The following is a 27,069-nucleotide window of genomic DNA, read 5'->3' on the forward strand; positions in this document are numbered from 1 at the left end:
CCTTTTTCCGATAAAGGCAGAGAATCGGAGACGGAAGAAGCGGCGATGGATGTCTCGGGGTTTCGGGCTCTGGGCCCTCTGGTTCACCTCCTCATCCCTCTCTCCGTCCACTGGATCGCCGAGGAGATGACGGTCTCCGTGCTCGTCGATGTTACTACAGGAGCGCTCTGCCCTGGCGAGACGACGTGCTCCCTCGCTATGTACCTCACGGGGTTGCAGCAGACCGTGAGCTTCTTCTTCTTCTTCTTGTTTTTCCTCTCTTCTCTGATAACTTCTCGATCGGTTTTTTTGTTCTCTTGAGCGCGAAATTCCGGTGTTTTCGCGGTTCTTTTTATGTAATACTGATGGTTTTTGTGTACTGAGTTTCTTCTGTCATTGAAATTTACGTTGTGCTTGATGGATTCCTTCTTCTTTATTTGATCTCAGCCTTTTTCCTGTAAGTTTTTCTCTGATTGTTCTTAACGGATTTGTAGTTCTCGTGCACGAAATTTGCGTATCTTCGCGCTCTTCTGGTGTGCTACTTCTGGTTTTTGTGTAATTCAACCGAGTTTTCTATGTTAATGTCGATTAAGCGTGTGCTTGATGAATTAGCTGACGTTTTGGCGAGAATTGTAGTCTTGTTGGAGGAAATTTTTGAGGCAGAACGCCCGAGCCTTTTCTGTGTGGAGTTTTGGCCGTTGTTCAGTATGATTTCGTTGATTTTGTGTGTATCTTTGTAGTTCGTGAAGTTAATGGAGATAAAGTTTTGGTTCTTCAAAGAATGCTCCCCCTGCGGTGTGGAATTGGATGTATGTATTCTGGCCTGTGCTTTTGTGCGAATTCAGGGGTTTTTGAAATAATTGAGGGCGAGTGTGTGTTTTCGTTGGTAATGCTAGATTGAGTTGTCGTGGATGTGGAAATTGGATGAGGTGATTCGTGAGTTGAGGAAGATGCTCACAGCGACAGCAGAAGGTTCTGCTTTTTCTGATGGTCAAATTGTGAAAAGTTTGGTTAGGAGGATGTCTATATGTGTGTGGTTCTTTTTAGTTTTAGGATTTAGAAATGTGCCGGCCACACCGAGAGCAGAACCAGAGTTCTCTTTGTCTTTTTTTTTATTTAAACTCTCTCTCTCTCTCTCTCTCTCACACACACACACCGTCGCTTGCGGGTTCGTCATCTATGAGTGATCATCTTTCATCCATTATGGGTCTGTCTGTGGACGATGCAGCTCGGCGGCTCGAACTCGCGCTTACCCAAACCCAGTTACTCAGCATCGAATCTGTTATGCGTGAGTCTCTAGCTGCAATCGCAGATCGTTTACCGAACTCGGTCGTGGATGAGGGGTGTTTCACGAACGTCAGCGCCCTATCTCCTTCGGTCGGAGGGTTATCTCAACCTGAGCGGGGTGGTCTCCCAATAAGGAGACGTCGTCGGCCCTCGCTTTCTCCATCCGGCGTGTCTGGGGTCTCTCCCAGGCGGTCTATGAGGATCCGCACTCCTCGGGGATTTCCGGACTTTCAGTTATGAAGATCGTGTTGGAATATCCGGGGACTGAATTGCCCCTCCAAACGTCTTTTCCTGACGAGTTGGATCCGTCAAGAAAAGCCTGATCTGATTGCACTTTGTGAAACGAAGATGGCAGATATCCCGAGATCCGTCGTCTCCGAAATCTGACGTGGGGCAGAGTTCTTCTTCAAGCCTGCGATTCAATATGCGGGAGGCATCCTCATCCTCGGGAAGCAGTCTCTAGCCTTACAACAGGTGGATGAAGGTACGTTTTCCATATCCATTACTCTTTCACTTCCTTCAAACGCAAATCCAGCTGTGATCACTAGTGTATGGTCCCCACCGTCAAAGTCGGCGAGAGGAGTTTTGGTTGGACTTGAATAGGGTCATTGCTTCATTTGGGGACCATCATATTATCATGGGAGATTTCAACTGCCTTCTGTCTCCTATCGACTCAAGTATTCCGGTGCCCTATTCCGCTTCAATGAGGATTTTCCAAAACTTTATTCAGATGAACCGGTTGTACCACGTTTCCCATGTAGGCGAAGCTTTCCTGTGGACCAATCGACGATCTAGACCATGCTTTCGTCTGCTAGACAGGGTGCTTGTTTCGTCAGATCTGCTGAGTTCTATTAATGACATTTCATGTTAGCTTCTTCCACCATCTGTCTCGGACTATAGTCAGATTGTGATCCGATGGGGACAAGGCTTCACCGGCGACAGATCCTTTAGATTTGAGCAATGGTGGCTTAATGAGGCGGGTTTCGAGTCATTAGTCCAACAATCTTGGAGTCGACCTTGTTATGCGGTCCGGACGGCTACTAGATGCATGGTTAAACTTTTTCGCCTATCCCGCGATATCAAATCTTGGCTTATCTCCAATAAAATAAGCAAATTCCAAAATATGGAGGATTGAGAGCGTGAGCTGTTTTCTATAAATCAGTCTCTCTTGGATACGACCTATATGAATGCATCAGATATTGAAAGCCTCAATGCTAGATCGGCCGAGCTGACTCTTCTAGTGCAATCTTGGTGTCTAAAGGATGAGATTCGTTGGAAGCAGCGGTCAAGGGTGACTTGGCTTAAAGCGGGTGACGGGAATACAAGGTTCTTTCATTCTTTAGCGTCACACAGGCATCGAAGACATGTGATTCATTCTATGTATATCAACGGTATCTCCTTTTCGGGCGATCAGGTAATCAATGTTGTTACCAACTATTTCTCTAACCTGTATTCCTGCAACCAAGCTGCAGGTGGCAATATGGGTACAACTTTATTTTTGTCCTTGGATCGAGCGCTCTCCAACTCGATTCAGGGGTTATTCACCGAAGAAGAAATCGTCTCGGCGGTGCAGGATTCGTCTGGGTGGAAAGCTCCAGGTTTTGATGGGTATCCAGTGGATCTCTTTCGCATATTCTGGCAATGTGTTAAGAGTGACATTCTTAGTGTCTTCACTGAGTTTCATCGCAATGGCAGATTGCCGGTTCATGTTCACCTAGCAATTGTGTCACTTATTCCTAAGGAGGAAGCCGCATCGGATATCTCGCAGTTTCGACCTATATCAGTGTTAGGGAGCTTATATCGCATTATTGCCAAGGTCTTGGCTAATAGGATGCGGTCAGTCGCTCCTAGGATTTTTTTGGAGGCGCAGTTTGCCTTCATTCCTAACAGAAGGCTTCAACATTCCTTCATTTTGGCCACAGAAGTGCTGCACTCTCTGAAGATCAGCGGGGGGGGGGGCTTTTTTACTCTTAAGCTTGACTTTCATAAAGCCTACGACTCGGTTCATTGGTCGTTTCTCTTCATCATGTTGGCTAACCTGGGCTTCGGTAGGCGTTTCTCTAGCTGGGTGCATGAGCTGGTTACCAATGCCCAGTCACAGATTCAGATCAATGGGGTCAAGAGAAATCAGTTCAAACTTGGTCGTGGTCTTCGGCAAGGATGTCATCTGTCTTTGTTACTCTTTAACATCGTCTCTGAAGGCATTGTGGTTTTGGTTAAGAGGGCAGTGGAGGATGGTCTAATTGAGTCTCTCGGTATACAGGAGTGTCGTAGTCAGATCCTGACCTACGCAGATGACATAATTATCTTTGGAAGGGCGTCCATCCAACAAATGTTAAGATTCAAGCTTGTCCTTTTTTTCCTATCGATGTCAGGGTTATCCATCAACTACGATAAGTGTTGTCTATCCATGGTCAATGCTCCTCCGTCAATGCTGGACATGGACCAGCGGATATTCGGGTGCTCGGTATCGGAAAACTCCTTTTCTTACCTGGGTCTGCCGCTTCAAATCAGTCGTGTAACAACGGCAGCCTGGAGCGCTACTATTCAAAGAGTTCAGAACAAAATATCGGGCTGGCAAGCTTCTTACCTTTCTATCGCTGGTAGACTGACTCTCATTAAGCACGTTCTTTCTGCTATGCCAGAATTTTTTATGTCTATGTTCCTGATGCCTATGGGGGTTAGTAAGAAGCTAACTCAGGTAGTGGCGAACTTTTTGTGGTCGGGGCGAGGTACCAAAAACAAACGCCACCTCATAGGGTGGGACTCACTTCGACTTCCCCTATACAGGGGGGGGTTGGGAATCAAGGATCCAAGGCTGAGGAGTATGATTCTCGTCGTGAAGCAGAGCTGACTTGCACACCAACCTGGGTCCCCATGTGCAAGCATGCTCCTGGCTAAATACGGAGGTGTGGAATCCTTGGTGGGGGCCACTAGCGTGCGTCAGCGCACAATGTCAAAGCTTCGTCGATCATGGATCCAAGCTTGGTCTGCGGTTCTGTTTCATAATGGAAATGTTGACTCGCAGTCTCAGTTCGTTAGACGCATCTTTGCTCTGAACGAATCTTTCCGCTCAAAAGAAGGCTACCTCGCTCTCCTTCCGTCGGGGGTGGACCGGTTTCCGACGAGCCTGCTCTGGGGCAAGGGTCCGACTCCGAGATCATGTTTCCTGGCTTAGCTAATCCTACACGATCGGGTGCAGACTGACAATTTCCTCAAATCCATCGGATTCCATCAGCCGAGTAAATGTGTGTTGTGCGAGGCGGCCGAAGAATCTGCGTTTCACCTTTTTTGGGAGTGCTCTGTCTTTCAAAACATTTTCAAGGTGACTTGGAATAAGCCGGGGGTCAGCGTGCGTCAGGAATCGTTCGCCAACGATTTGCTGTGGGGTCCTAAGCAAGTTCGTCATTGCAACTATTGGCGGATCATTTGGCGAACATGGCTTCTCTCGTCATGGTAGGTTGTATGGATGACTCGCAACAATGCTATCTTTCGGCATATTTCGGCAGTGTTCAACAAAATAGTGAACCTTATTTTGGCGGACGTGTATGCCATTATTTGTAATGAAATATGCGGAAGAATCCAAGAATGCTAGAGCATTCACTATGTCCCACACAGACAAATGCAACAAGCATAAGAGAGGAAATCCACTAAAGGATATACGAAAGGCCTTATAAAAAGGCTACACACATGAAAAATAATATCACTATTATTGAAGAGGGGCTCTCAAGAGCCATACCACATACAAGGGGGGTTCCCCCTATTTATAAGAAAAGGAGACCAAAGGGGCTCCCAATAGAGTCGTTGGGAGCCCCCAACGATCACAATTGTGACCGTTGGGGGCCCCAACGACTCCATTGTGGGGCCCCTTTTCGGTATCCAAAATACATTTTAAAAAATAAAAAAACAAAAATAAAAAACAGCAAAATAAAAGGAATAAAACAAGTACCCCTATTGGGTACTTGTGAAAAGACCATAATACCCCTATCGGGTATTATGGTGAATATACATCTATATTTATATATATATAGAGATGTATAATTACATATTATTACATATGTTTTAACACCCCCCCTCAAACTTTACGGGGGAATGACCGAAAGTTTGCCAAGAAGGAACAAGAAGCGAGGATCAGGCAGGGCTTTGGTGAAGAAATCTGCAAGTTGATATTCTGAAGTGACATATGGCAGTGTAACTGTCCCACGAAGATATTCATCACGTACATAATGACAGTCCATTTCAATATGTTTAGTCCTCTCATGGAAAGTGTGGTTGCTGGCAATGTAGATGGCACTTTTGTTGTCGCAACAAAGCTTCGAAGCCCCGGTAATTTCGACTTCCATATCTTGAAGAAGACTTCGAAGCCACACCAGCTCCATTGTAGTAGTTGCCATAGCCCTGTATTCTGCTTCAGTAGAAGACAATGAGACTTTCTGTTGTTTCTTGCACCTCCAAGCAATTAGCGAATCTCCTAGGAAAACACAAAAGCCAGTAGTTGAGATTCGATCATTTGGGTTTCCTCCCCAGTCAGCATCAGTATAAGCTAGTAAATCTAAGGAAGAGATTGAGGATAGGAATAGCCCTTTAGTCAAAGTATTTTTAATATATCGAATGATCCGGAGCACAACACTCATATGCACAGATGTAGGAGCATGCTGAAATTGGCTTGCAGAGTGCACAGCATGAGCAATATCCGGCCTGGTGATAGTCAGATAGGTGAGGGAGCCTATGAGTTGCCTGTAGGGCGTAGGATCATCCAGTAGAACTCCATCCTCCAGTCGTAGTTTGGCATTGATAACCTCGGGAGTCTCCACCTTTTTATCATCTGAAATCCCAGATTTGGAACATATGTCTGCAGCAAGCTTCATCTGTGACAATATATACCCTCGAGGAGAGTATGCAACTTCTATACCAAGAAAGTACCTGAGAAAACCCAGATCAGACATATCAAAATTATGTTTTAACATATTTTTAACTTTAAGAATACCACTTTCATCATTGCCAGTGATGATCATATCATCAACATAAAGCAGAAGGATGATGATACTATTACCTGCACGTTTAACAAAAAGAGCAGTGTCAGTATAACATGAGCGAAATCCCAATTGTAACATGATAGCACTAAATCTATCATACCAAGCCTTAGGGGCTTGTTTAAGACCATATAAAGCTTTTAATAACCGAAGGGTTTGACCTTGGTTAACACTAATTCTCGGCGGAGGGTCCATATATACTTCTCCATTCAACTGACCATTAAGAAAGGCATTTTTAACATCTAATTGGAATATAGGCCATTTCTTAGATGATGCTACCGCAATTAAAGTTCTAACGCTTGTCATGCGAGCCACGGGAGCAAAAGTTTCCTCATAATCGATGCCATACTCTTGTGAGTATCCCTTAGCAACTAATCTAGCTTTATAACGTTCTAGGGAACCATCACTTTTTGTTTTGACTTTGTAGACCCATCGACATCCTATAGCTTTCTTATTTGGAGGAAGGTGAACTATTTCCCAAGTTTTAGCTTTATTTAAAGCATCTAGTTCAACTTCCATTGCTTGAACCCAATGAGGTATACTTTTTGCTTGATTATAATGGGAAGGTTCATAGTAAGAATGCAAGGCTATTAGACAAGCTATATATTTAGGTGAGAGAGTTTCGTATGAGACAAACCTATTAGGTGGAATTGATTCTCTAGAAGAACGCCTAAGGGAGGTCTCTTCTAGAGGTTCATTAAGCCGCAAGAATTTTTCTAAAGCACTAATAGGTTGGGCTTCCTCACGCGAGTGTATACTTGGAGATTGTCACCATTAGTTGGTGATGCATCATTATCATGAGAATCATGAGTATTTTCTAAAACTTCCGGATGACTCAAAGAGTCATCATTTGAATCTTCTAAGAGATTATTGATAAACATATAATCAATTTCATTTGGTTTTTCCAATATTTCAAATCCATTTTCATCTTCTAGAAAGGTTACATCTTTGGAGACAAATAATTTATTATTTTTATGGTCAAAGCATCTATAGCCCTTTTGATTTTCACCGTATCCTAAAAATACACATTCTATTGTTTTAGGTGACAATTTATCTCTTTTATGTAAAAGAACAAAGCATTTACACCAAAAAATTCGAAGACAATTGTAGTCGGGTGTCATATTAAAAAGTTTTTCATAAGGAGAGATATTGTTCAATTTTGAAGATGACATTCTATTGATTAAATAGGTGGAGGTTAACACGGCTTCGGCCCAAAAATTTTTAGGAATATCTTTAGAAATGAGTAAGGATCTAGTGGTTTCCAAAATATGCCTATGTTTTCTTTCCGCTAAACCGTTTTGTTGAGGAGTTCTTGGGCAAGATTTTTGATGACAAATGCCATGTTGTTTTAGATATGATTGAAAATCATTTGATAAGTACTCTCCACCCGAATCGGATCTAAGAATGGATATTTGACTTTGAAATTGATTTTGAACTTTTGCATGGGATTCTTTAAAGAAGTTAAAAACTTCTGATTTAAAATTAAGAAAATAAGTCCATACATATCTAGTATAATCATCAATAAAAGTAACATAATACGAATAATCACCTTTAGATAGAACCAGAGATGGCCCCCAAACATCGGAATGCACCAATTCAAAAGGTCTTGTTGTCACAAAGGTTCTAATAGGAAAAGGAGTAGACTTCATTTTGCCAAAAATGCAATCTTTGCAATTGATATCTTTTTCTTTACAAAACTTGTGTCCAAAAGGAAAAAGATACATTTTAGAGTAACTTGGATGTCCAAGCCTTTTATGCCAAGTTTCAATATTTTTGTCTTGGACATAAGTACAAAATGAGGTATTTGGAAGCATTAAGCTATCCATAAAATAAAGGTCTCCTTTCCTATGGCCTTGCCCAATCCGCTTCCCGGACCGGAGATCCTGCACAAAGCACCCTTGGGATGAGAAAGATATTTCACATCCATGGTCGGTTATTTGAGAAACGGAAAAGAGATAAAGATTTAATTTTGGAACTATTCTAACTTTTGGAACAAGGAAATTTTGAATATTTTTAGAATCAAGAGTTCCAACACCATTTATTTTGAGAAAAGTTCCATCGGCCGTAGAGACACAAGACATTTTTGAATTGGTGTGCACATTGGTTAATGCATTTTCATGAGGGGTCATGTGAAAAGAAGCTCCGGAATCTAAAATCCAAGAGTATGTACCGGGAGGTGATGATGAGGCAATGGCGGCACTGGAGGTAGAAGAAGTAGCCTTTAGAATTTGTTGGAGAGCCAAGGAAATTTGTCAAGAGTATCTTTGAGATCCCCGTTCTTGCCGTCATCTTCTTTGGTGGATGATTCTTCAACGGAAGCCACCTTTGGCTTGAATGCTCCATTTAGCTTTGGGCAAACGGGTTTAATATGTCCCGGCTCATAACAATGATGACATATAATCATTTTTCTTCCACCACTCCCTTGCTTACCGAAATGAGGTGGTTTGTATGTTTTGACATGATTGCCGGGTTTAGATACGGCAAGAACTTCATCAATGCTTTTACCCATATTATGCCTAGTCTCTTCTTGAGTAATCTCGGCAATAGCTTCTTCTAAGGGAAGAAACATAGATCTATGGAGAAGTGATGATCTAACTTGTTCAAATTCGGGACGAAGCCCAAATAAAAATTGAAACAATCTATCTTGTTCTATTTGTTTTTGTCTTAGAACCACATCTTCCATAGACACCCATTTAGGCTCTAAAAGAGCCAATTCATCCCACAAAGGATTTAGAGCACTATAATAGTCTTGTATGCTCATGTCACCTTGTTTTGTGGTTCTCACTTTTTCTTGCAAAAAATAAGCTCTTGCAATATCCTTTTGGGTAAACATACCTTTCATAAAAAACCAAGCTTCATTTGCCCGGCGGAATTTAGCAATATTTGCACATACCTTAAGTTCAACGTTATTCATAAACCATGCTAGGATTTTTGCATGGTTACTCTCCCAATCTTCCATTTGATGATGATAATCTTCAATAGCCTTGAGACGAGCATCGCCTTCAAGTGCTTTCTCTTGATCGTCTTCCATCTTTGTGAGCTTAAGTTGGGGTTCCGGAATGGTCCCCATTACATAACCCCAAAGCTTCTTGCCTTTGAGATTATTCTCCATTGCGGATGCCCACATCATGTAATTTTTCCCATTGAGCTTGAATGATAGATCGATCTTGACTTCCATTGCTACAAGATGGAGGTGTGAGAAAAAAAAAGGAAGTAGAGAGATACACGATTTTACCTTAGAAGATCGTATGGCTCTGATACCATGTAATGAAATATGCGGAAGAATCCAAGAATGCTAGAGCATTCACTATGTCCCACACGGACAAATGCAACAAGCATAAGAGAGGAAATCCACTAAAGGATATATGAAAGGCCTTATAAAAAGGCTACACACATGAAAAATAATATCACTATTATTGAAGAGGGGCTCTTAAGAGCCATACCACATACAAGGGGGGTTCCCCCTATTTATAAGAAAAGGAGACCAAAGGGGCTCGCAATAGAGTCGTTGGGAGCCCCCAACGGTCACAATTGTGACCGTTGGGGGCCCCAACGACTCCATTGTGGGGCCCCTTTTCGGTATCCAAAATACATTTTAAAAAATAAAAAAACTAAAATAAAAAACAGCAAAATAAAAGGAATAAAACAAGTACCCCTATTGGGTACTTGTGAAAAGACCATAATACCCCTATCGGGTATTATGGTGAATATACATCTATATTTATATATATAGATGTATAATTACATATTATTGCATATGTTTTAACATTATTCGCATCAACATCCCTGATCTACATCACAATCTGCCCACTAGGACCACTCATGATCCAGGGTGACGCTCGCCGACAAACTGGAGTTGTTCTGTGCTTTTCTGTTAACTTTTTTTTCCATTTTTTTTCATTTTTCATTTTTCATTTCTCTTTCTTCTTCTTTTTTTCCTTCGTTTTGGGGCTCCTTGGCATGTCCTGGGCCTGGTGGGTTATCTGGTAGGTTCAATGTTGGTTGAACCTGTTTTGTAATGTTGATGGTTATAGTTCGTCTCTCTCTCTCTCTCTCACACACACAGGCAAAGACATGTATGCTTGCGGCCAGACATGCACAGAACAGCAAACTTCATGGTATTTGACTTCTTAAGCTATTAAAAGCATTTGGTGTTATCAATGTACAGTGGAAAGTGATTTGTTTATGTATTTTTCACTAGTACGTATTTCCTGACGTTTCTCGAGTTCTTTTCCCTTGTAGGTCGTTGGAGTGTTCAAAATGATCGTCCTTCCGATCCTTGGCCAGCTTGCAGATGATTATGGGCGTAAACCAATGCTCCTCATTACTATTTCAACGTCTATTGTTCCATTTGGTATGGTGTTTCCTTGATACTGCTATGTTTCTCTTAGGTGCTAGTCATTCTTCATGCTTAATACCGTCGATCTGTATCACAGCAAGTCATGCTACTAGTTACTAGTTAGAGATGCTCGGGCTGCGTGCGTGTACTTGGCATGTCATTTGTGGGCAAATTTTTGGGAACATTTCTTTGCGATACATAAAAAAGCTTTTTCTTTTGGGGGGCAGGGAAGGTGGCTAAGAGGCCACTCGACCAATGACAGTTGGGGATTCCATTTACTTCTGTTCTTTCTTTGGCTTGAAGAGACCTGGATGTATATTACTGCAACATTGTGTAAGCATAACATTGGTTGATAGGTTTATCAAGATCATGTCCCATATCTTAAGCTTGAGAAGTCACTCATGTAAGACTTTGTCAGCCAAGTGCTACTGAACATGACTCATTTGATCTGAGTTGGGTAGCGGAAACCTTGTCCCAATTTTGGGTTTCGTATCTTCTAACCCTGGGTACATCATAAACTGTACTTTATTAGGCGCAGCTCAGAGACTGCAGGGTAAAATGCATACTTGTGTGCTGTTTTTCTTAAAGATCTTTTACGAATATGCATGTACATCATCAATCAACATTTCCCTGACACAGTTAACTTAGGATATTTCAGGAAGATGCTTCTGTGTAGTACACTCCTTTTTCTTTTGTTGCATTTCTGTATCAATTCCATTACTGTAACTAATAGCTGTGACAAGATGCGTTTGACACTAGACGCAAGCATCCTTGTTGGAGTAATGGGTTAATTTCTTATCAATGATATACAGGAAAAAGGAAAAAGAAAAAACTCCCTTCCTTTGAGTGGTTCTTCTGATCTGGCATGTTGATATAGTGGATTCAAAGTGGGCAGAGCTGCAGAGAGAACGGGAAGTCTGTGGAATCTTGCGGCAACTTAAAGCACAAAGTGTTGAAATTAAATTTGGAGTAGAAAGCGAGGCTCTGGATATTGAATTAACTCAAGTTGAAGAACTGTTTCTTATCCTCTACACAGTTCCTTATCCTTTCAAAGACAAATTCACAGGCACTAGCATAATATGATCTGAATGCCTTAGTCAAACTAAGAAAATTTCTGATGAGATTTATCTGTAGAAACAAAAGGTATTTGTTTAAAGACAGAAAAATACCCGTCTTCCACTGAATCGATAGTGTTCATTGCAAGATGATTCAATAATTTAGGGTCACAGAATAATGAAAAAGTCACATAAAACAGTACATTCTTGGAGGAAGATTCATATTTCATCCTGAATCCAAATGAGTGGATTCTGTTCTTTCTTTTTCTTTTTCATGAGTTGCCAAATTTTCATTTTCATCGCCGTTTGTTTTCTGACCTTTCACTAGAAAGAAATATGTCTGGCTTAAAAAACATGGAATATTCTTCACATAAATCTCAAAGGTCATTATGGGTGTCTACACATGACGCTGTTGTTTATTTGTGTTTCAGCTTTATTTGCTTGGTATAAATCAAAGTACTGTATGTATGCATCATATGCTACCTAATGATTTAATGAATCTCATGTAACTCTGTGTTTCAGCTCTACTCGCTTGGAATGAGTCAAAGCCCTTTGTCTATGCATATTATGTTGTCCGAACAATTTCATATATCATAAGTCAAGGAAGCATATTTTGCATATCAGTTTCTTATGCGGTAAGTTCCTTAGGTGTTTTTCTTTTGATAATGAAATGCCATTATATAGCAGATGCAGATGCCATGAACTAAGAAAAAAGAACTGGAGCTATGCATATTTTATTTTAAAACTTATCAGTTCTATAATTTTCTATTTCTTTGGTATGTTATAGCTGATCAGGTCTTCATAGCTCTGAAACCATTTGGTAAAACTTTTCATATTAGATTTGTTTCCATCATAAAACTCTGCCAGCCATCATGTGGTGATTTTTATTTTTCTAAGCTAATTGAATGAACTGCATAATTTGTAATTTCTAGGGTAACAGGTAAGACATGGATTGATTACTTGTCCTAGTCATATCCATCCTCAAGGACAGAACATGGATATGTGATATAGAACTACTAGAATATGGACACAGATGGCCTTGGAAATACAAGACAATTAGGAACTGAATCTGGATATAACTGTGCATCTCACTAATTTATATTTGAATGTCTCTATAGGTTTAGAAATTAAATTAAAAACTGAAAATAAAAAATTGAAAATTGTTTTTTTCTGGAAAAGGTTTCATAAGTCTTGTGTTGCGTTTCAGTTTATCACGACATTTGGAGTGTTTTGGTTCTAAAAGCCTTTTTAATTGTGCTGAAACTAACATGGCATTTGGCAACTGTATGTACACGTGTGCACTCCTTGAGTGTCTTCATATGTAAACTGGGAATGATCAAACTGGCACATAGCATGAATTCACTAATTTATGGCATTGAATGTCGCATCACAGAGTTGGCAAGTGCAAATTAGGATTTTTTTTATCTTGCCCAGATTGACATATCTTATGTGTATTTTGTATTAAACACATTTTTACGTCTTTGTAGGCAGATGTTATAGAAGACAGCAAGAGAGCTGCAGCTTTTGGATACATTACTGGTCTTTTCTCTGCTTCACATGTATTGGGGAATGTGCTTGCACGCTTCCTTCCAGAAGATAGTATTTTTGAGGTGTATTTCTTAACCATACGTGCAAATTGGTATTGTTTGTCATATGCATGTACCATCTTAAGCTTCCCATGTGTATGATATGGTTTCATATTTTTTTATCCTATTGACAGAATTACACATTCAGGTCTCGGTTTTTCTGTTGATCTGTTCCACAATTTACATGAAGCTGTTTCTGGTCGAGACAGTTGAAAGAACTCCTAGGTCCACTGAGCATGCACCATTTACAGTTATGATTAAGAATGTGTTCAGGAACCGAGCCATTTCAATGAAAGACACTATTACAGTGGTTATGAGAAGGTTTTGTTCGCATGTTGCCTGATAATCACACTTCTGTAGCACATTTTCTGCTTATATTTATGTAATTTACCTATGAGGCTCTAGTAAGGATAGATTCTCTAACAATAGGCAATTGCTTTGACAGTGGGATACTTAAGCGCATAGCATGTGTTTCTTTCTTCTATGAGCTGGGAATGTCTGGCATCAGCAGTGTATTACTGGTATGACTCTCTCTCTCTCTCTCTCTCTCTCTCTCTCTCTCTCTCTCTCTCTCTCTCTCTCTCTGAGTGTGTGTGCATGTGCAGATGTGCCCTTTTTGGGTGTTCCTTGATTATATCCTATGTCACCTGCGTGCGGGTGCAGGTACGGGTACCGAGGGTACGACACAGCAATTCTAAAAAATGTGGGTACGAGGACACTGTGATATTATATATATATATATATATATATATATATATATATATATATATATATATATATATATCACATAAATACAAAATAAATTAAATGTGATCTAAATATATATGTTATATCTAAAGTATATATTATATACTGAAAATATAAAGTTATAAACTGAAAAAATAATTATAAATTATAAATTAAAAGCAAATTTGTATGTACCATCCAGGTGTCGACATGGAGATACATGTGTTGACACGGATGGAGATACATGTGTTGACACGGGGACGGAGGGCAAAATAGAGTGTCCTGGTAACAGAATATATCTTGCCCTTAGTTCTCTCTCTTTTTCTTTATGCTGAATCTTCATGCATTGGCATTTTTTCCACCAACCTGATGGTAGAAAACCTGTTTAAGACCGCCAGGTTTGAAAATTCATATTCATGTCTCATTCATTTAGTTAGCTCTGCAAACATTTAGTAAAGTGGTTTTTTGCATAGTAATTGTGGGCCTCTTTTGACAGGATTCTATGCTTCATATTCCATGTATTCACGAATAACTGCCAAGACTCTGTGTTATTGGATTAAAATCCAAAAGAGGGAAAAAAACAAAAGAAAGAAAGAAATGGTTTCTTGGTCTATGTAACAATATATTATATTACATGCTATGTCACATGGGTGCGGGTGCGGGTGCGACTCGGGTGCGGCGCAATTTTAAAAATTTTGGACATGGGGACTCAGCTATATATATATAGATATTTTTAAATATATATATATATCCAGTGTGTGCATATATGTGGATATTGTCCTCTAAAGTTTGGCACCAGCATGAGTGTTTTTACGAACTTTGCAAATTGTTCTTTTGCCCTTCCAGAAAGGGGGGTCCGGGGGCTCCCCCCGGCGCGGGTCCCGCTGCGCGGTCAGCTAGCGGGGGGCAGCGCCCCCCGAATTTTTTTTCCTGGGGCTTATGTTTGAAACTCATGCAATATATATATGTTTTAAAAATATATATAAAAAGATCTTTTTTTTGTTTTTTGCCCTAAAAATGGATATTTTTGGACTCAGTCAACGTTGACCGAGTCCAAAACAAGGACGGACTCAGACTCGACTCGTTGACCGAGTCCAACTCGACGTTGACCGAGTCTGGGCCGTGTCCGTGTCCGCACCCGTGTCGGGGCGTGTCGACTCGGGTGCAGCGCCTCCCTAGCCGAGTCCGTGTGACATAGATTACATGTGTGTGTATCACTTGTTCTTGAGTTTGTTCACAGGCTCTATCACATTTTAAATACCAGGAGAAAACTCATTTAAATTTTGAATGTACAATGAAACATAAAAGTCCTTGATGTTTTCAGGTTTATGCCTTAGCCAGCTTATAAACTCCTTGTTGTGCAGTACTACCTAAAGGCGGCTTTTGGTTTTAGCAAGAACCAGTTGTCGGAGGTACTGATGATGGTTGGAATTGGTTCTTTTTTTTCTCAGGTATCTTATCCATTAAATGGTTCATATCATTGTGATAATGCATCAATTTCTCTTTTCCCTTTGTTCCATTTTCTACTTATTTGCTTTGTGTTCTAGGAGTACAGTTAGTTTCCATTATATTGTAATAAAGATGCAAATGGGGACCTAATTTTGTTGTGCCTTTGCAAATTTTCTTCATTCATGTGATTCTTTTGGTATGTGGACGTGTTTTTTACACAAACACACACACACACACACACGTGCATACTTGTGTATGTGTGAATTTCCTTGGATGTGTTCTTTTCATTAATTTCCTAGATTGCGTATGTGAATAATTACTGCATGAACACCAAAATATTTATAGATCTGTTAGGTGGAAAAAATGAAAAAAGTGGCGAGCATCCACGACAAGTCATGATATATATATATATATATATATATATATATATATATATATATATATATATATATATATATATATATAGAGAGAGAGAGAGAGAGAGAGAGTAATATCTCCCAGACTGTCCCATACTCCTTTAAAAAATGCACTTACATGTGTTTTTGTTTAATCCAAAGCTATAAATGTGTTTATCATTGCTTATTTACTAAGAATCATGGTTTGGATCAACTCAATTTAACAAGAATTTTTTATTTTTTGGTTAATCAAGTTGTTGGTGTGGCACCAGTCGGCTCAGCTTGAGAGCTAAAAAGATGAACCATTGTTTTTTTTTGTTGAGCTAAAAACACATGTAAACATGAAAAATGTTTAAACTAATACATGTTTTCTAGTAAATAAAGTATAGTGATCACACTTACTAGTTTAGATTAAGTAAAAAAACACATGCAAATATGTTTTTAAGGAGTCTGAGATGGTTTGAAACTTACACATTACTACATATATAAAGCAAATGCTTTCACAAACAAAAGTAAAAGACTGAAGTGGCCTTCTTGAGATACAAAAGACTCACATGTCTAGAAGATGGTAAAAATATATAATTTCTCATTGTTTTAATCAAGGTTGTAAAAAGCATATTGTAACCGGTATCAGCTGGGCTTAAAATAAGAAACGTGGTCATTAAACATTCAGCTAAGCATAAATGCCATAATCAACTAAATATAGATTTCTTTATACAAATTTTTTGTGACAAAAGATACAAAACATCATCATCAATCATCTTGATCATCAAACATCCCACGTTTTACATCAAAGATGACATCTTGTTGTGGACCTTGTGGCTCTTCATCATCTTTATCATTTGGTTGTGCAGCCAATACTCGAAAATATGCCATTGCTTGTACCACTTGCTCCCTTCTATTTTTTATATTTTTTATTTCTTCTATATTAGTGAACATCTTAGCTCGTGCATCATCTATAGCCACCTGACATGGTAGCACTCCCTCACCAAGCATTGCACTGTGCAGCTTCATGTGGTGCAAGCCTCTCTAAGCACTAAATGATAACCTACATCTCAGAGTCACATGCCCTCTATGATCGTCAAGAACCTCATAGTATCACCATATTGGGTCATAGTAAATCTAATCATCACAAATATAATTGATTACGACAAAATGTTGCTACATACAAAAGCTTAAGGGTTTTCATAATTCATTACAAAAGTTACCATTACATAATGTCGCCATACAAGCTAGAGTTTAGAGACATATATGTATATATATAGAAGTCATCTTCAGTATCAGATTTAAGTTCAATGATTTTCTCCATTTATTGCAACAACCTGAGATGGTAATGGATCATCTTCATCTTCTAAATCAGGGATCACCTTTAGCAAATTTTCTCTGGCAAATGTTGCATGTATTTGTATTTTTTTTATTAAAGACTAGTAAGAAGCTCAACACTAATATCAGATGGAATATGATGAGTACATAATTACGCTGAAGTTGTTATGCCCCACAACATGACATTCATTATAAAACCACAAAAGTCACACTTTACTATTCATTTTAAACCCGTCTCCAAGCTAACTAGTATGCAGCATTTCAATCATTTGGGATGTATCCTGCAAGGCCTTTATCCTCCATCGATCTCTTAAGGCACAAATTAAATCTAATAACCACAAAAGGTAAAACTAGGCTCAATAACACACCTAAGGCTAGATTTTGAGTTCTATGGGTAGAAAAAGGGAGATTAAGGGCAAAAACAAATAAATATCTTGTAAAACCATTAAAAAGAAGGAGCTTATCCTCCAACTTCAATCTTACACAAATAAAGCAAAAAACAAGGTCTTTTTATCTCAAAGCATGTCTTTAAGGCAAAAATGGGTAGAAAAATGTTCCCTTGCATGAAAATCACAAAAAACCTCTCCGTTACGCAAAAATCGGCCTTTCAAAAATGCCTCCAAGCCCTATAGGGTGTGTAGGTTCTTCTCTAATGACTTTAATACAAATGAAGGAACCGGTCCTGGGGGTTTTAAATCCAAAAGACAAAATTACTTTTTCGTCCCTCTTGAAATCCCATCGAGAATGTATAGTATGATACATGGGATACGAGACACACTCGAGTGTGTATCGTATCTCATATAGAAACCACAGCTGATTACACCATACAATGGAATACTGAAAAAAAAATGCCATCCATGGATTACTGTTACCATGGTTTGCTTATATTGAACATTGACATGTTGCATATTGGCATGGAGTCTATATTCCATCTTAGAGCATGCATTATATTTTTGATCATTTTGATTAAAACCAGTGTTGCAACATGTCAATGTTCAATATGAGCAAACCATGGTAATAGTAATCCATGGATGGCATTTTTTTCAGTATTCCATTGTTCGGTGTAATCAGCTGTGATTTCTTCCTATTTTTTTATATTAATATAGCCTTCCAAGCTTCATCTGAACTCTTATATCGCACTTTCATGCATACACACACGCATGCAAAATACTCTGTACAATTGAAAGAAGAAGGTCCTAATGCTAGAGGACTCAAAAGGAAAGGATGGGTGGATGGCTTATCCATCTGATGATGATATTTTGCTATTCTTTCTAGGGAAGATACTAAGAGCATCAAGAATGGAATTTCTACAAACATTTCTGTACTAAGGGTAGGCTTATATCCCACAGCAGGCTCTGTTTTTATTTTTCATTTTTTTCATGTGCACTATCTCATCATCATATTCATAGAATTTTGATGTTGTCTTTATATGCTCCCATTGAAGGAGATGTTCCATTGTTTGCTTGTTGAGATTGCTGACATGCAGTTTGTTTCTTATAGATTTTGGTGCTGCCTGTCATCAACCCTTTGATAGGAGAGAAAAGGGTTCTATGTCTTGCATTGAGTGCAGCAATTGCCTTTGTATGACCATAATATGCGATCCTATCCTACTTATTTAATTAGTAGAACTTCATAATTATATCTTTCTTCAATGACAATGTTTATTTCTGCAGGCTTTGCTATGTGGTTTGGCATGGGCATCTTGGGTATGTAAAAAACACTCTGAAAGAGTCATTGAGAATTGAAAAAGTTGTTTATATACTTTCACACATTGTAGCATGTTTATTTATGCTCTAAGTAGGAGATAATATGTACTTTTTATATGTTAAGCCAAATACTATGTTGACAATCTTGAATAGCCAAGTTTTTCCCTGTACTTATGCCATGTAATCAAAAGCACTAGGCAATGCCTAGGGTCTGGTTCCTTCCTAGTCATCTGTCTTGCTGAGGCATGCCTGAGCTTCTCCGATAGCTGCATTGCAATTAAACAAAAAAAGGAAAAGAATCAGGCTTAGGTCAATTTGGTTGCCTATCTTGCTTAAGCCTTGCCTCTTGCCTCAGTCACCTAAGACCCTTCTGTAGTTTTTTTCAAATGCATGATGCCTAATCACCAGCCAGGATCTAGGTCAACTAGGCAACACTTAGTGCCTTTTGCTACAAAGATATTAGAATTTAGAAATTCATAATGGATCTTTCTTGACCCTCGTCACTGTTTCATATTTACATAGTAAATTTATTTTCTTTATCATAAAAAAAGATAATTCAAAGTTTAATTTTAGGTCATAAATGCTGCAGCCCCAGACAGGCCTCAAAAGAGTGCAGTATCTCTACGAAGACTTTTCATTAATCTAAATTGACATTGTAGAATATATTTAAGCAAAAGTTCTCTTATGCCTAGGAGAGTGTAAAGGATACTTGCAGATGATGATATAGATACCTTCTCTGGCGAGTAGAGAAATAAAGGAGAAAGAACCATGAACCTAGCAGCTTACCAATTACCATGCATTAGCAACAGGTTCAGTGGCTCAATTTCTGAATGAATTGAGAATGAGTGATTGGCCTTCTATGACACACAGATGCTCCATTTTGACTCCTATTCCATATCCCCTTCTATACACGTCATATTGGAAACTTCATAAAAATAGCTGTAGCCCTGTATCTGCAGCCCTAAACTGTGTTGAGGCTGTCATTTCATCTCTTGAATTGTTTATTAAATCATCTTTCATGCCCTTTTTCCAATCATTGTGTTGCTAAAGTGGTGTGCCATGCAGAATCTGGAATCATGAACAAATATCATTCTAGATTTCTTTATGCTCAAGCCTTATCTAATAGTAATAGCAATGCAGGTGCCATATCTTGGTGTTTCTTTTGGCGTTGTATATGTTCTTGTGAAACCCTCTGTAAGTACCATGGGATTTTGTGTCATCTATATATATTGAGATGATTGATTTCTTTCATTCATAAAATTTTCCCTTTTTTATTTTGTTGATATAGCTGTGTTATTCAATGCTTTTGTTCTTTGATGTTGGGCAGACTTACGCAATTATTTCCAAAGCAACAAATGCAAATAATCAGGTTTGACATCTTTTCTCTTGTTGTCTGCTTCCTTGATAAGATTCTTAGTTCCTTAACGGTTAGATTGCTATTTACTTCCAATACTAAAAGGAACATTTTATCCAACTCTTTGAAGTGACCCATGATAAAAGCAAAATTGGAAAGAAAAAATTGCAAAACAAGAACTTGAGAACTTGTTCTAATATCATACTGCCAATATTTTGCCGTTGACACAAGCTAATCTGTTCACATGGTGTCCAGAATAGGATGTGTATCTGAATACATAAAGGGCATTGATTTGGTTTACCCATTTTGTAAGATCTTTCAGTGACAATTTTCCATTTTCTATAGAGTTGGAGTTCTCCAGAAGAATTCCATTCTTTTGCTTCAAAAACTGCTTGAATAGGCTTAGGATTACGAGTTACATGTATCACACAAAAATACTGTGTTGATGATAAATATGTGAAGACCAACTCTGGATTTATTACATATACTATTAATTCATTCTGCATCTGATAAGTTAAGCTCCGCTATCTGTAACATCTATAACAGGATGAGTAATAATTGATATGCAACGACTAAATATTAATTCCAAATTCTTATATGGGATAAAACACATGTTAGAGACACATTCATTGCTTCATGCAGGTTTCACCATATATAAGTAGGAAGTATTATTCAAACGTATTGTATCATATATGGCCCCAAGCACAAGTATCACACATGCTAGCTTAGAGCTTAGCGGCACATGTTTAACTAAAAGTTCAGTGTCTGATTGACTTGGCAGAATTCTGATTTTTGGCAACAGGATTATATTCATAGCCAAAGAAATCCAGAGACATCATATCATGCGTTTATATGGCAATATATAAGGGATGTTTGGATGCACCCACTTATCTATAAAAATAACATTAGGGTAATTGTGTTGTAACAGTTTGCAATTTACCGACTTGTCCTCCTTTTAATTGTGTGCATTCAAGTAACTCCTTGGAATTGAGTTAACAGAGCTCTCTCTCTCTCTCTCTCTCTCTCTCTCTCTCTCTCTCTTTATGGAGAAAGCTCTGAACATCAGTTTGTTTTGTTTAACCATTCCCATGGGAAACGGTTTGGCCTGTTCCTCGTAACTGTTGCCGGTCTATGGAACTTTTGCAGGGAAAAGCCCAAGGATCTATTGCTGGGGTGCAGTCCATTGCCAGTTTGCTGTCTCCAATTGCGATGAGCCCATTGACATGTAAGTCATTTGACCATGTATAGTAGGGACCATGTTGATCGGACTAAAGGAAAATGGGAACTCTAACTTATGTGTGGCCGAGTACATTACAATGCTGACCCAACGTGAAATCAATGAACGACATGCATCGACCGGCCTTCATTCTGCATTCCTCATTTCCCATCTCTCGTCTCATTCATAGGTATTTTCCCATGGCATTACTATTGCAACTTTTGAGAATGGTTCTTGTTGTTGTTGGCACCCAATTCTTCTGTGAGAAAGTGAGCTCTCAAGCTTGCTTCTCAACTCTCAAGCTTGCTTCTCTCAACTCCCTATTCCAACATGGTTCGTAGAGCTTCACCGTGAGTCCGTGACCGTGATATGCCGTTGGCTACCCCTGCATCTTCCCTTTCCTCCCATTTATCTATCTACGTGCTTTGCAAATGCTTACTTCACCCTATCGCTCACGTTCATAGCAATTGACTTTTTTGTTTGTGTGGATGCATCAGCATACTTCCTGTCCAGCGACGCACTATTCCATTGCAAGGGTTTCAGCCTCGTGTGTGCCTCCATCTCAATGGTGACCTCTCTCTCTCTCTCTCTCTCTCTCTCTCTCTCTCTCTCTCTCTCTCTCTCTCTCTCTCATAATTGAAAAGTTAGTCTGGGTCTTACCCGGGAGAATGATAGCTCACCGTGTCCCTAATCTAACTAGGGGTTGACTCAGCTGGATCTGGACTGAGTCCGAGTTTGAACCGGTCTAGATCTTGATCGGACCTGGCATAGGCAGGATCAAATCTCGGCCGAGGTCCAGATTATAAGGACCAGACCCAGTAAGATACCTGTTTTTTCCAATACTTCACGTGTAAAATCCTTGAATCCAGTTTTTAAACTTCCAAACCCAATTGATCCCCATTGCCACCGTCCCGTGTGCAAGTGGTGGGGCCTACGATAACGGCTCTAATGACGTTCACCATCGGTGGTCGATGTAGATTTACCACGATAGATGGTGAGGATGTTAAAAGACAAAAAGTCGATGATTTGACGTATCACTTGATTTTTCCCACCAGACCAGACAAACAGAAGCAGCTACACTCCCCTGACAGCTGTCTATCAATTGCACCACTGTGGTTTTGAAGATTGACCTGGTTGAAGGCCAAGCAGGCTTCAAGATGCTTGGCCAAAAACTTTTATCGTCCATTCATACGTAAGCTAGTTGAGGGCCCATACTCGTCGGTGCTGGACTTGGGCGACTCTATAAATAACCCTCACAGTGGTTTCATAAGAAGCTTGGAATAACTTCACTGGCTCATGGGACAGTGTTGAGAGTACAGCTACGCTTAGCGGTTGTTAACATGCTCAGTTGGTCATAGCGCTGCTGAGCGAGGCAAAGGCAACTTTCGTCTTTCTGTCATTTATCTCCATCCTTTAATGATTTTGGGTTCAAGAACCCAAACTGTCATAAGTTGGGGAATTTCTGCTTTTACTCCAACTGGCAATGTCGTGGGTTATCCCACGATGCTGGATAAGTGGGTTCGGATGCACTCCGCTGCAAGTTCTCAATTTTATCGTATTTTCGAGTTAAAATGTCTCCAAAACGACACTTAAAATGTCGCATTAAATTTGCAAATCCTCTGGACAGGTCGCTGCTTTGTTTCAAGCACTGACGCTAAAAACAGAAGATGACGAAGATGATCCACAATGCCAGGACATAGACCACAACCTTGAAGCACCCCTCCTCGCCTAAGACTCGAAATTTTCAACCATGCAAAAGATCGCAATTTTTTAGAGATGGAGCATGGGAGACATTGTGGAGAGGAGCAACTCAAAGTGACTCATAAAGAAGGTGATATCTTCCAACCACTCGTCAAGCAGTACAGTGGCTGCTAGTTTACTCTCAGCTTCATTAGCAGTGTTATGTAAACTGTAAAGAAAAAAACAGAGCCGAGTGTAAATATCATAAATTATCAAACCTTTTTTGTTGTTTCTCAAATCCCTTTGTCATTAAAATGATTACTAGATTTGATGACCAAAAGAAAAAACAGGTTCCCTCGAAGCATGTGATGAAATGATAAAATAATTTTCGAGAAGACAGCCTCTGGTGATTAAAAGGTGCCACTCACCAAAATCTACAGCCTAAAAGGAATAAAGATGTCCTACCTTACCAAAGGAAACTCAAGGCAATGAAACAAAAAAATGCATCATTACTCACTTTTGAGGGTTAAAGATGGCCAATCTCGTCGCCACTCAAAGGAAACAAAAGCACAATGAGTGGTGAGAGGAACCTTTCAAGAATAAGCCAATCTGGAGCCAGTGGAAATGTGAAAGCTACACCAATTTAAACCGTATATGAAGCAGAAAACCTGCAGACCCATAGAGATCAATAACACGGTTAATCTTCCTACGATGGGCAAATAAGAGTAGATAGCCATCTTCCAAGTTGTAAAGAAGCTTTCTTTTAAACCTAGTTTGGATATCTTCAAAGACAGGAGAGCGCGTGACTCCACCGATATTAAACCAACCTGAGATTGAAAACAGATAAAGTAATATGTTTCAAGTACCGGAGGTAATAAAGTAAGGATAACTGTAACTTCCGTCAAATCATAATTCAAAACTAAACGACGGGTTTCCACACCATGCATTAGAAACAATCGAATATGATTTATGAACAAGATGAGAGAGTAAAGAAGCATCCACATTCCAACACCACGCATCAATAACATAATATAACATGAGTAAATGAAACGGACAGAGTTCTCCAGGAGGTTGCACACTCCACGCGCAACGCTTTACCCACACAACCACACTCAATACATATTTTTCAGGGGCGAAACCAAACAAGCGTCTCCATTGAACCGCATAAAGGAGTTTTCCTTCAGAAACAGAGAGAGAGAGAGAGAGAGAGAGAGGAAGAAGGTGTGGTCAGGGGCTCCGTTTTTTACTTTTTTTCTGGTTCATGGCACCGTCGCCTTTTTTATCTTAGCCGCATCAGATCTTCTCCAGCTTCTCCGCCTTCACCACAGGGTTCTCCTTGCGGATCATATCCTGACCACGCAGCTTGTAGTCGTAGTCGCACTTGTGCTCCTCAGGGTACCGGTGGGAGGGGCAGAAGGTCCGGCCGCAGCGGCACCGGAATCCAGTGAGCCCAACGCGCTTCCGGCATGAGGAGCAGCGGTTGGGCGGCTGGTGGGCCGGGGGATCCGACGGCACGGCGCAGGAGGAGGCGTGCTTCAGGCTGTCATCCTCCGAGCCGGTGTAGAGCGGCGCTGCGTCAGCTGCGGCTTGGGTGGTGGCAATGGCGCCCAGGGATTTCTCCACGGCGGCCTTGGCGGAGGAGGCCTGCTCCTCCTTCAGGCAGTGGTCGCCGTAGCACTTGGAGCAGAGGTTGAGGGTGGCGGAGCTGCCGAAGAACCCGCAGTTGTTGGCGCACAGGCGGTGGCTCTCGGGGGCCTGGCAGCCGGTGCCGTCGGTACCTCGGTGCCAGCTTTCCTCCGCCATTGCTGAGCTTCTTTTCTCTTGTTGAGAGAAGGGTCAGGGGATTGCAATGTCAGAGGCGCTCTCTGATCCAAAGGGCTTCTTGTGTCCAACCGCAACCTGAAAATTCACAAAAGAAACTAGGATGAGAGAGACAGAGGGTGATTGCGAGCTTCTCTCCTGCTGTTATCAAAACAAATTTGGAAGACGATCTTTAGACCCCCACACACACACTGGAATGGACCAATGCTTTGGATTATAAAGGAGAGGAATGGAACGAAACCTGTGATGAAAGAAAGAGAGACGAACCAAATAAGGGGCCAACACCACAAGACGTAAACGGAACGGAAAGAATGATGACTCTAAAAAGGCCGAATCATAGAAGTATTTAGCGTAAATCCAGAACAAAATCCCTAACGTGAACATGAATCCGGAAGAGGAGGAGGATTGGAATCCGCGATTCCAGGAAAGCATCCGCCGTAAGACGAACAAAAGGAAAGGAAAAGAGATTATGATTCATTTGAAGGAAAAGAAAAAGAAAAAAAAAGAACGACTTTAAACCGAAAAACGATACAATACCATTTTCAGATTAGCAAAGGAATCAAGCACAAAACAAGCAAAAACGGGGGTACCAGGCAAGATGTGGGTTGCAAGAAGAATAAGCCTTTATGGCGTAAGAGTTTTGAAAAACCCAAACCATGAAAAGTAGGATTAATGATAGCTGAACTGTGAAAAATAAAAAAAATATCAATGATAGATGAGTTCCATAAAACTAAATTTAGACAGAAAAAATAGAGAAAATGGAGAGTTTGAAATCGCATAAGCAGGCGAGAGATACACAAACACCAATCATGCAGCAGCCCAAAAGAGAAAAAAAATCAACCTTCCTATTTCCAACAAGAATTCGAACCCGAAATATCCATAAAAATTTATCTTCACACAAGAAAGATTACGTTATGAGGTTATCCCATCGACACGCAAACAGAATTTGTTACACTCCTCAAAAGAAGGCAACAGAGGATACGAAGCTTCACGCAATGGATGAAAAACCATCTACGAAAAGGCAAAAGGCCAAAATGACCATCGGATGAGGAGAAGAAAAGGGGGGAAAGAAACACGATCACAAAAAAAAAATGGAGAAAACGATTTCAACGGAGAAAAATTTAGAAAGAGTCGCAGATCATGAAGAAAAAGAACCAAATTCCAGGCAGGAAACCTCAAAACAGCAAATTAAACAGGAAGAAAGCCCCAGAAAAACCAAAATACGGCAAAAAAAAAAGGAAACATCGAAAGCTGTCCAACAAGGACTTGAAAGACGTAGAAACTATCCCAAAAAACTAACAAACCAACCAAAAACAACACCGAAGCACATAAAACCCCAAAATCCAAACCAAAACCCCACAAACGCTCAAAACACGCCAAAACCGGTCCAAAAAAACTCCAAAAACGTCGAAACCAAAACAAAACCCCGCAAAACCTTCACCGATCATGAAAAAAAATCAAGATCCACGAAAACTCCACCTGAAACAGACGATCGGAGCCAAAAAACAAGCCAGATCTTTTCCGATCTAGCCGAAAACCAGATAAAGACGAAGCAAGACCTCAGATCCACGCACCGACGTACCTGCAGGCTCCCGCCCTCCGAGATCTACGGCCAGAGCGATCCTCTCTGTCTCTATAACAAGCGATCGATCCAAAGAACAAAGAGAGAGGGACAAAAACGCAAAACTCGCAGCTAAAGAAGGAAAATGACGTAGGGATGAAGAAGAGAACTGATTTCAAAGGAAGGAGGACGTTTTGGGGGAGAATTTATAAAGAGGAGAGAGAAACGAATCGTCTTCCTCCCTCTCTCTCTCTCTCTCTCTCTCTCTCGAACCCACCAACCTTCCTTTGGGCTGCAACCAATAATACCATAAAACTGCAAAACCGAAAGTGGTATTCCCGATCTCTCTGTCTTCCCTTTCCGCTAACCTAGTCTGGTTTTAATGAAATCATGAAACTTTTTACTGCCTGAAATAACCCTTCCTTTTTATTTAATGTTGTGATATGTCCTTGGGTTTGGACTCGCAGTTCGAGTTGGATCCGGTTCTCTTATGTCGATTGCGTTTCGGGTAAGTGTGATGGAAGTCGGGTTTTTATTTTTATTTTTTGGGATTAAATTT

General features: G+C 40.1%; 2 protein-coding genes across 7 annotated transcripts; one reads left to right on the forward strand and one right to left on the reverse strand.

Moving 5' to 3' along the window:
• LOC149838041 (uncharacterized) lies at positions 1 to 23,405 on the forward strand. 3 transcript variants are annotated; one of them, XM_090006333.1, is made up of 14 exons: positions 1 to 225; positions 10,542 to 10,653; positions 12,216 to 12,328; positions 13,181 to 13,303; positions 13,428 to 13,600; positions 13,725 to 13,800; positions 15,370 to 15,456; positions 18,673 to 18,753; positions 18,846 to 18,878; positions 20,019 to 20,072; positions 20,206 to 20,247; positions 21,379 to 21,457; positions 21,946 to 22,016; positions 23,076 to 23,405. In XM_090006333.1, the coding sequence occupies exons 1-14, from the start codon at positions 46 to 48 to the stop codon at positions 23,178 to 23,180; spliced, it is 1,329 nt and encodes a 442-aa protein (XP_089862459.1). In that variant the 5' UTR covers positions 1 to 45; the 3' UTR covers positions 23,181 to 23,405. The 3 variants fall into 3 exon arrangements, with proteins under 3 accessions (XP_089862459.1, XP_089862460.1, XP_089862461.1); XM_090006334.1 differs by having other exon boundaries at positions 13,470 to 13,600; XM_090006335.1 differs by lacking the exon at positions 15,370 to 15,456.
• A 741-nt stretch (positions 23,406 to 24,146) lies between these two features.
• On the reverse strand, positions 24,147 to 26,880 carry LOC149838042 (zinc finger A20 and AN1 domain-containing stress-associated protein 4-like). 4 transcript variants are annotated; one of them, XM_090006336.1, is made up of 2 exons: positions 26,532 to 26,880; positions 24,147 to 25,027 (listed from the first exon to the last, which is right to left on the reverse strand). In XM_090006336.1, exon 2 carries the CDS (start codon positions 24,929 to 24,931, stop codon positions 24,422 to 24,424), a length of 510 nt encoding a protein of 169 aa, XP_089862462.1. In that variant the 5' UTR covers positions 24,932 to 25,027; positions 26,532 to 26,880; the 3' UTR covers positions 24,147 to 24,421. The 4 variants fall into 4 exon arrangements, with proteins under 4 accessions (XP_089862462.1, XP_089862464.1, XP_089862463.1 ...); XM_090006338.1 differs by having other exon boundaries at positions 26,524 to 26,872; XM_090006337.1 differs by having other exon boundaries at positions 26,429 to 26,872.
• Between the last annotated feature and the right edge of the window lie 189 nt (positions 26,881 to 27,069).

The sequence above is a fragment of the Nuphar pumila genome, chromosome 5, assembly GCF_984573655.1.
Source record: "Nuphar pumila chromosome 5, dmNupPumi1.hap1.1, whole genome shotgun sequence".
In the NCBI taxonomy this organism is placed as follows: domain Eukaryota; kingdom Viridiplantae; phylum Streptophyta; class Magnoliopsida; order Nymphaeales; family Nymphaeaceae; genus Nuphar; species Nuphar pumila.